The 9,601-nt window shown below is 51.7% G+C and overlaps 1 protein-coding gene and 1 non-coding gene across 2 annotated transcripts in view; both read left to right on the forward strand.

Annotated features, from left to right (window-relative positions):
• Ap1b1 (adaptor related protein complex 1 subunit beta 1) overlaps positions 1–8,716 on the forward strand; it is a 53,775-nt gene extending 45,059 nt beyond the window's left edge. The window contains exons 17-23 of the mRNA XM_029483167.1: positions 3,851–3,996; positions 5,369–5,498; positions 5,762–5,846; positions 6,316–6,402; positions 6,489–6,643; positions 7,081–7,089; positions 7,869–8,716. Of these exons, the coding sequence (XP_029339027.1) occupies positions 3,851–3,996; positions 5,369–5,498; positions 5,762–5,846; positions 6,316–6,402; positions 6,489–6,643; positions 7,081–7,089; positions 7,869–7,943 (687 nt within the window). The 3' untranslated portion in view covers positions 7,944–8,716. The remainder of the gene's footprint in view (positions 1–3,850; positions 3,997–5,368; positions 5,499–5,761; positions 5,847–6,315; positions 6,403–6,488; positions 6,644–7,080; positions 7,090–7,868) is intronic.
• Positions 4,430–4,526, forward strand: LOC115032719. The gene has a single exon (XR_003838334.1). It is a non-coding gene; the product is annotated as a small nucleolar RNA SNORD125 (small nucleolar RNA).
• Positions 8,717–9,601: the final 885 nt, after the last annotated feature.

Genomic DNA, 9,601 nt, shown 5'->3' on the forward strand with positions numbered 1-9,601 from the left:
AAAAAAAAAAAAAAAAAGTTCTTCACGTGCTCTCCAGCTGGAGCAGAGAAAACAGACTGGATTGCTAAGGTTCTCCCACTAAACCTACCCTGTGAGAAGGGGTGATGAGCCTGAAGGGTGCAGTCCTCGTCCCAGTCTTTCACTCTTACTGAGCTTAGCTGTGGTCTCGGATCCCGACAGCCTCTGCTTTGACCCGTGGGACAGCAGGGCCTTGTCCAGGTGGCACAGTCAGCATCTGTTGAGCAAAGACTCAAAGCGCACTGCAGGCTGTTGTCTGTGGGACAGCCTAGAGGGAAGGTGGTCGTATCAGAGCACAGGTTCTCAGTACTGTTAGACCCCGTGCCTCAGACACAGAGAACTTGTGTCTGAAGACAGCTGATGGCCCATATGACCTGTCTACATAGGCAAACAAAAAATAGCCATGTCTCCATCAGTGTATGGAGACAAACGGAAGAAAACACATAGGCCAGGGTTATAAACATAGCACACTTTATCTGCCCTAGAGGACATGGCAGTGCACTGTCACTGTGACATGACAGGCATGGGTGGCATTAGTACTTTAGCATGAGTGTGGCTGGTGGTACTGTTCAGTGGCAACTGACTCTCAGTACAGTTTCAACAGAGCAGGTACCAGGTGTGGCGATGGAAACCTACAATCCCAGCACCTGGGAAGCAGAGGCAGGAGGAGGATCAGGGGTTCAGTGTCACCAGGCATGGTGCTGCATGTCTTAATTTCAGCACTTTGGTGGCAGAGACATGCAGATCTCTGTGGGTTCCATGCCAGCTAAGGCTATGTAAAAAGACCCTGTTTTGAAGGCCAGGGTGGGCTCCCTTAATCCTAGCACTCAGGAATCAGAGACAAGTGGATCTCTGTGAGTTTGAAGCCAGCCTGGCCTACATAGAGAGTTCCAGGACAGCCAGAGCTGCATAATAAAAAGATCCTATCTCACGAAGAAAAAAAGAAAGGAAAAGAAAGAGAAGGAAAACACAAAACAAGCTACCCGTGAGTTAGTCTTGAGAACTTCTGTGTGTTTATGTACGAATGCTCAAAGGATGCATGGAGTGACCCATGGCAGAGTGCTCAGCATTCCTATCTTCAGTCCCTAAAACACAGTGCCTCACCCCCTTACCTCATCATGTTTCCTGCAGAATGGTCCGTAAGTACCAAATGTATTTATTGTCCACTAAGACATTTTGCTAGGCTAGAGCTTCTTGAGGCAGAAAGCCAAGCCAGGCTCAGTGCTTGCTCGTGGTACAGGGTCAGCAATAACCACTGGAGAGTTCTACACTGAATGATGAAATGGCTTCATTTACAACATTTGAGCTTTAGCACTGTGGAAAGGTGTGGAGTTGCATAGAGCCCAAAGAAGAATATCAAGGAGACTAAGACAGGGAAACTTCCTCAGTGGTGGGAATAACAGAAAACAGAATATGAAGGGGCTGAAGCCATCCTGATGAGAGCAGTCATACAATTACAGGCACTGACATAAAGCCATTGGCAAAGCCATGGTGAAAATAGCTAAGCTTGGCATATAAATGTTTGTGCCTGGTACTAGGAAGAGCACAGTTTGGGTCATGTCACTTGTGCCAGGGAAGCTCTACAAGGACATGTATGGCCTAATTATTTCACAACATCACAACACAGGTTAGAGGCTATGTCTGCTGAACCCTCATCTTCTGAGGTTCCCATCTCGGGGGCTTTACCCCCTTACCCCCCCCCCAATATAAATCTGTAAGCAGCACCTGCACCTCCGTGACCCAGCCTCACCTGCAGAGAGTAGAAGCCAGGCCCCAGGCAAGCCCCTTACAGGCTCGGTCTCTGAGAAATCCACATGACAGCAGCTCTACCACATGCAACAGCAGGCTTGATGCCAGGCACGCAGCAGCCTTCCACAGCAGCAGCCTACAGGGCCCTCCTACAGCCATATGTTACTGTTATTCATTTTATGGTTGAGAAGTTTGAGTGCTTTTGCCTGTGGCCACATAGCTCATAAGTGACAGAATCTGAAACTGCATGCAGGGCAGTGACACTGTAGCCTGTGCTTTAACTTATATGTCACTGTACTGCAAAGTACACACTTGTATGCATTTCAGTTTTGAGGCAGGGTCTCACTGTGAAGTCCCGGGCTGGCATTGATCTTGTGGCAATTCTTCTGCCTCAGTTTCCAACATGATCACAAGTCAGTCAGCAGGCCCAGAGTGCAGTGTGCCATAAACCACACCAAGTACCAGGTCAAAACATACACATCCTAGCAACAGCCATATTTGTGTAAGGCAGGAAGATCAGGAGTTCAAGGCCAGACTTGGCTATGTGAAATCAAAACAAGCAAACAAATAAGAACAAAGCACTCAGTGGAGCCAGTGACATCACGTAGAGGGTAAAAGAGCTTGCCACCACACTTCATGACAGGAGTTCAGTCTCTGGGCTCCACATGGTAGAAGGAAATAACTAACTCCCACAGGTTGTCCTCTGACCTCCGCATGTGCATCATGGCATCTGCAATATATGCACATATGAAATAAGTAGAAAGAAAACTGTTTCTTAAAAAGTTGATCAACAGGATATAGTGTACCCATGTCTATTCCCAACATTAAAAGGCAGAAGGATCTCAGAACAAGAGCTACTGATGCCACAGGGAGTAATCCTGCTTCCTGCTACTCACTGCATACTCAACAGCAAGGTCTGAGAAGCCATGAGCTGGCCTTCCATGTGTGTATGCACAGGCTGTAACTGCTGGCATTACAGCTAGTCTGGGAGAGATGGTGTTCCTGGTCACACTTAGTGCTTTCCAACACTGGGAGATAGCAGGGGAGATATCCTGGGGGAAGGGACAAGATAAACTTGAAGTAGACACCAGGCTCTGAATATCAGTACAAACTGGGAAAGGGTTTTTCAAGTGTTCACAGTCATGTTTGCATTTTACAAGATGATCCCAACTGCTGTAAAATGGAGGGAAGAGAAATCTGGGCAGCCACCTGAGTAAAGTGGTACCTTGAGAAGTAGAAGCCTTGAGGGCAGATGTCGGGCTGTGTAGTTATAGCATGAGGGACAGGTACGCTGGGGACTTGTAGAAGCTGTCTGGTAGAACTGTAGCCTTTTAATATCAAGGGGCCAGTAAGCCAGTCAGGAGACAAAGGGCCCGAGAGGCACCTGTGTAATCCAAAGGTGACACTTACAGTTCTCCTTCACAGGCAGGGTTCATTCTTGACATTTATTTAGTAAACACCCTGTGCACTGCAGCACCACACCAGGCTCTAAGCTGCAGATGTAGATGGAACACCAAAACACTTCCCTTAGTGGTCTCTGTACAAGCAGTAAGGAGGACAGCTATACAAGCTCATGAGGGCGAGCTTCCTGATGGAGGAATTTTGTTCCTCAGCCTGCTAAGAGGCAGTCAGGACAGTGGCAGGGGAGAACTGATTTCATACTGTCAGGTCAGGACAGTTTCTTCACTGGAACACCAGCCATATCTCCTGCAAGGAAGGACAGACTGTAAGGGCCAAGAAGAGTTCAGGTGGCTGTGGCCAGGATCCAGAATGCTGTTGGATCTCAACTCTGACCTTGGCCTTGTCATGGTGCTTGCAGGGCTCACCTATCTTCATCAGTATTGCCTTTGGCCTCTGAAGATGTCCTTTCTGTCCTCAGCTACTCTGATAACACGGCTATGCCGTGATGCTGGCCCTGGGTGGGCTGCAGTATTAGCTTTATCATCAAGGTACGTTTATCATTCCTTAGTGGTAGAAGCAGGTTGATCAGAAGGCCCTTTAGGAAAGAAAGGATCCCAGGCTAGCTATGACTCTGAGGTGGGGAAGAGGCACACGGCTCCTCCTCCCACTCTCCTCCCTACAGGTCTGGCTCCCTGCCATGAAGGCCAAGGGACTGGAGATCTCTGGCACCTTCACCCGGCAGGCTGGCTCCATCTCTATGGATCTGCAGCTGACTAACAAGGCCCTGCAGGTCATGACAGATTTCGCTATCCAGTTCAATCGTAACAGGTAAGTCCCTGGCCAAACTCAGCAGCAGTGTCTTGACCACTGTGTGAACTTCAGAGCACCAGACAGAATGGACAGGGCATCCCCGCTAACTTGCCCTCCACTGCCCAAAGGATAGTTTTGTCAGAAATCACTGCTCTAAGCCAGCTGCCTACCACTGGAAGTGCCTTATCTGCCTCTCCTCCCAGACCCGAGTCACTTTTCTGTTGGGGAACAACTCAGAAAAAGTGGGTTGGGTAGTAAGCCACTAGCCAGCCTCCCCTGAAAGCAAAGCCCAAAACTCAGCCCAAGTTTTCTCATCAGACCAGGACTCACTCTGAGAATGAGTAGTGGCTGCTCCAAGCTCCTTGTTGCTCCCAGGCCCTGTTTCCTGTACTGCACATTGGTGAGAAAATATGCTTGTTAGCACCATGAGCCAGCAAGGCCAGGTTCTGGGAACCTTGGCAGCCCCTCTTGGTGATTCCTCCTCCTGAGTGGCTCCAATGATGAGCAAACTGAGCTTCTAAGAAGTTGACTGAATGGGCAGCTCTGCCTCTTCCATCCATAGGACACTAGAGGTATAAGTGCATGACTGCTTAGAACAAACCCTCTGTGCATTAAGTCTTCCTGGGTAGAGGATCCTAAGGCCAAGGACTGTAGAGTGTTAGTTTCCGTAGAGCCACCTGACAGTCCAGTAGAGTAGATGTTGTTATTTACTCCTTGTAACTCAAAGGCCCTGCCCAATGTCACAGAGCTGACAATGATGGCGACTTGGGCTTCCCTCTGGATTCTAAGCAAGCCATAGTTTCAGTTTTCAGCGGTTGTTCACCCTGTAAGAGCCAGGAGCTGGGTATAAGCCTGTTCCTCAGGGAGGTCTGTGCTCTCATCGGGAAGAAGGAATTGTGTATGTCTGATTTCTGCCATACGCCACCCTGGACACACTGAGTGCTCAGTACAGGTCCCCTCCACACCACTGTGACAGCTTGTGGTGGCACACCACTGTGACAGCTTGTGGTGGCACAGCATGGCCAGTGGAAGTTGAGACAGTGAAGTCCGGTCTTCCCAGGCTGTCCATACCCTCTTTTGGCTTATGGGTCTTAGCAGTAAATATCCAGGCTGGCAGTTTTCCATCAGGAAACTTGTCGTCCCTGGTGTTGGGTGGAGGTCCTGAGGGAAGGGGCAGGGCTATGCTATCGTGGCCTACCAAGAACCAGCCCAGAGGAGAAAAAGAAGCAGAGAAGTCTTGCTGGACCCAAGTTCTTGCCTCCTGTCTACATGGTCAGTAGAGCAGGGATGGTCAGAGCTTGGGAAAGACTGACTTGATGAAGAAGTTCTGTTGCCCATCACCCCTCCCCACACTCCCTACAACTTCTGCGGGGCTTCTTTCTCTTTTCAGCTTTGGCTTGGCCCCTGCTGCACCTCTCCAGGTGCACGTACCGCTCAGCCCCAACCAGACCGTGGAGATCTCCCTGCCTCTTAACACAGTGGGCTCAGTCTTGAAGATGGAGCCTCTAAACAATCTTCAGGTGTGTCCCCACAGGGCCAGACACCCCATTTCTACCCAGTGTCAGCCATGTGGTGGATGCTAGCTAGCCATATGTGCAGGAAGCTTGAGAGAACTGTGTTCTTGGCTACAGGTGGGACCTGAGCTAGAGGACAGGGCGGGACTACAGGGAGGGTTCCATGAGAAAACCTGCTCTGGACACCCTACTTGGGCCCTGGGAGGTGGGATAAGCCCAAGAATCAGGGTGTCAAGCCTTGGGAACTGACTGGAGACTCCCATGCCTAGGTGGCTGTGAAGAACAACATTGACGTCTTCTACTTCAGCACTTTGTACCCGCTGCATGTCCTCTTCGTGGAGGATGGGAAGATGGGTGAGTGGGGAAGGCTGGTGCCTGGAATAAGAGTCAGCAAGACAGCTGGGCCTTAGGATGGGATCTTCAGCTCATCCTGGGGGCCCCATTTCTGGCTTGAAGGTGGCCCATGCCACCTCACTTGTGAGCACTGCTGCTCACCCTTTAGCTTGTCTGGGCTGCAAAGAACCAAATCAGTCACCATACCTAGTGGCAGTGTGGCACATCACCTTTGCCACAGAACCATGTCTAACAAGCAGACTGCACAGGAGGAGGAGACTAGGAGGTCAGATAGTTGGAAAGGCAGAGGAGAAGCAGGAAGCAGAGGGCGCTTGGGAACAAGTCTGTTTCCTGAGCTGAATCAGAGGGAACTGTGGAGGAGCAGAGGCCTTCCCTCAGCATGCAGGTAGCACCCATTCCTGCCATGTGGTGCCAAGGGGCCACAGTTTATTAGGATGCCATCTCTCACCCCACCCTGTTCTCCCTGCAGACCGGCAGATGTTCCTGGCCACATGGAAGGACATTGCCAACGAGAACGAAGCCCAGTTCCAGATCAGAGATTGCCCGCTTAGCACAGGTGAGCCCTTCCTCCCCCAGTACCCCACTCACTCTCTCCTCTGTACCCACTGAATGTGGGCCTTCCGTGGCTGTCTGATCCTGCAGAGGCTGCGAGCAACAAGCTACAGAGCAGTAACATTTTCACTGTCGCCAAGAGGAACGTGGAGGGCCAGGATATGCTCTACCAATCTCTGAAGTTGACCAATGGCATCTGGGTGCTGGCGGAGCTGCGGATCCAGCCAGGCAACCCCAGCTTCACGGTGAGAGCCCCTGTACCCACTGCCAGGTCGTGACCCTCCACCTCCCTGCCCTGGCAGCACTTCCCAAATCAGCCATCCTGGTCTGTGCTGTTAGGAGACTGATGGGTGCCACTATGCCAAGGCCTCTTTGAGCCCAGTGTGAGAATTGGTTCTTAAACTTCACCTCAGCCCCATCAGGTTACCCAAATAAGACACACAAACGCCTATCCCCAGACAGAGACAGTCTCGCTGGCTGCAGAGTTGCCCTGCTGCCATAGGGGTGCCTGAGTGCCTGGGCGGCTCCCCCCTCCCCCCCTGCCTGGTAGGTGTGGCCCTTCCCAATGCTGGTGACCTTGGCGCTGGTGGGTGGAGCTGTGATGGTGGCTGAGGTGGTGGTAATTTCCATCTTCCTGTTTGGTTGCTGCATGTCCACCTTCCCTGCTGGTGCCATGGTACAGGACTTGGAGGTTAGCAGATTGCTTCTCTCTTCTTGTTCCCATCTCCATCCTTCCTAGCAGTACTGCGCATGCCTCATCTCCTACTCTTGCCCCAGTACATTCTGCTTTCCCTGGTCTTGGCCTTGCTTCAGCCTGATGCTCCCAGGGCCCAGCAGATGTGCATGGAAGTTACCAACGCCAAGCTTGCACATGCATGGTGTGCCTTAAAGGGAGGCCACTGCTGCTGAATCCAGAATCCTGCCTGCCACTCCTTCATAGTTGCAGCCTCAGACCTGACGTTCTCAAGTAGAAAGGCTAGTCGGCTTCCTTCCCTTCTACCTGAAATCTCAAGGCTCAGACCTCTTCTAGCACTGATGCGATTGCACACAAACTTGCTTCCTGTGCAGGAAGCAGAGCAAGCCCCACATACCTTGCAGTCCCCAGGAGAGATCTGCTCCTCCTTAGCCCTGTACCCACCAGGACTGTATGTCAGAACTGCTCCTGACCGAGACTTCCGGAGGTTATAGAGCAGGGCAGACAGCCCCAAAGGGGCGGCCTGGGTACTCCTGATGGATGGCTCGTGAATCATGCCGCCTGCCAGTGGCTCCCGTGGCAGAACTGACAGCAGGCATGGGGGCTGCAAGTCTATTTGGTTCCCACCGGGCTGACTGATGGCCACCTCCTCTGCTTTACCTCACATCTGGCCCACTCTTGGCTTCCAGCCTGCCGTGCGTGCATGCGGTATGCTCGTGCTCCCTTCCCTCCCTTTCTGAAGATAAGTTCTGTCCCTGCCTCCTCTTTTCCTGCAGCTGTCCCTGAAGTGTCGAGCACCGGAGGTGTCCCAGCATGTGCACCAGGCCTATGAGACTATCCTCAAGAACTGAAGCCCTGTCGCACCCACCCCAGCCTCTGCCAGCCCAGTCCTGGAACCCTGCAGGTGGCAGCACCTCCTCCTTTCTCCGAGGAAAGGCCAGGTGGGCTCCTGAACCACCCAGGAGGCTCCCCTGAGGGCCTGGAGCAGGGCCATGTCTCCTCCCAGAGTGAAATCTCAGTGCATCTCCAGTGGCTGCTTTTTTTCTATTGCTGTTGATGTGGGATCAAAGGAAATGGAGCCAGCACAGCATCAGAAGCTGGACAGAGGGCCACAGGGTGCTCTTCCTTCTCTCTTCCTGGGTGTGAACATGGACTCCCCACCCCCAGGGTCCTAGCCCATAATCCCTGCCCTGTGTCCTCAGTGAGCCTGTCCTGGGGAGAGTCCTCTGGGTGCCAATGTTACTGCTTGGGACTCCAAGGGCTGGAAGTGGTGATGGGCAGATGTGAGCCCAGAGGAGCAGCCTGGGCCAGCACCATCTGCCCCATGTAACCCCAGTCAGTGCTCTGTGGCCACCTGCAGGTCCCAGAGCCCAGCTAGGATTATGTTCTCTGTGCCCTGGAAGATGGTCACTGCCTACAAAACATTCCTGGTGTCCCCTCTGTGAGTCCAGGGCTCTTAGAACAGAAATAGGGTGAAAGGTGGAGCAAGGGGCAGTGGCCACGCTTCTGGTGTGAGGTCCTGTGGGTTGTCCAGCATCCGCTGGCTCCCCTGGCTCCCAGTCTGTGTGTGTGACAGTTATCCTGTCGCTGCTGTTTGATAATAAAGAGATTCTGCTTTTGGCAATCATGCACATTTCTTTCCCTCTACAACTGCTTCTGGTAACTGGGGGTATCTGATCCTACAGTAATTATATCTAATACATATAAATGAAATATATATTGTATATTTACCCTTTTTTCAAAAAGAAAGTGAATAAAAACGATGACATCAAGTGTGTTCCTGGCCCGTGTGTCAGGTGGTAAGGCTCTTCTGGGCAGGAGTCCTGCGCTGAAGCCATATGTCTGGCTATGGTCCCTTCCCTTCATTCTGCCTACTGTGGCCTGCTGGTGTCCCAGCCACCTTTCTGCTATTGGTGTCAAGTCCTTGCCAGCAGATGCTGTGTCCCCTTTGATCCAAGGAAGGAATTGTTGTTTCATTTGAGTTTCCTCCTTCATGCCGCCTTGGAGCAGTATGACTGAGTTGGGTGGACAGGAGAGGGCTGGCCAGTGTTGCATGTGTTCTCCTGGGGAGACACCCAGGAAGAGGACTCACAGAGACTAAAGAAACAGTTTGCCCAAGGAACACGAACTACTTACAGGAAGTTGTACTACCCAAGTACACTGCCACCTCAACTCTGTTAACCTCTCACTCTCCCCAGGGAGGGGCGAGAGCCTCTTGCTGCCTGCTTGTATGAGGTAATGTTGGTCACAGCTAGTCCAGATTCAGGACAGTAATGGCTAGTCATATCTTGCCTGAACAGGGTTCCACAGTAACTTACTCCATTCTTCAGCTCTGACGTTTTTCCATCTCTCCTCTTTGGGGGTGAGCATTGTGCTGGTAGCCATAGCAATAGTCCCGGATTCTCAGTACTTTGGCCAACTATGGATTTCTGCAGTAAGCACTGCAAAAAGAAGCTCCCTGGACTGGCGAGATGGCTCAGTGGTTAAGAGCACCGACTGCTCTTCCGAA

This window comes from Mus caroli, chromosome 11 (assembly GCF_900094665.2).
Source record: "Mus caroli chromosome 11, CAROLI_EIJ_v1.1, whole genome shotgun sequence".
In the NCBI taxonomy this organism is placed as follows: Eukaryota; Metazoa; Chordata; class Mammalia; order Rodentia; family Muridae; genus Mus; species Mus caroli.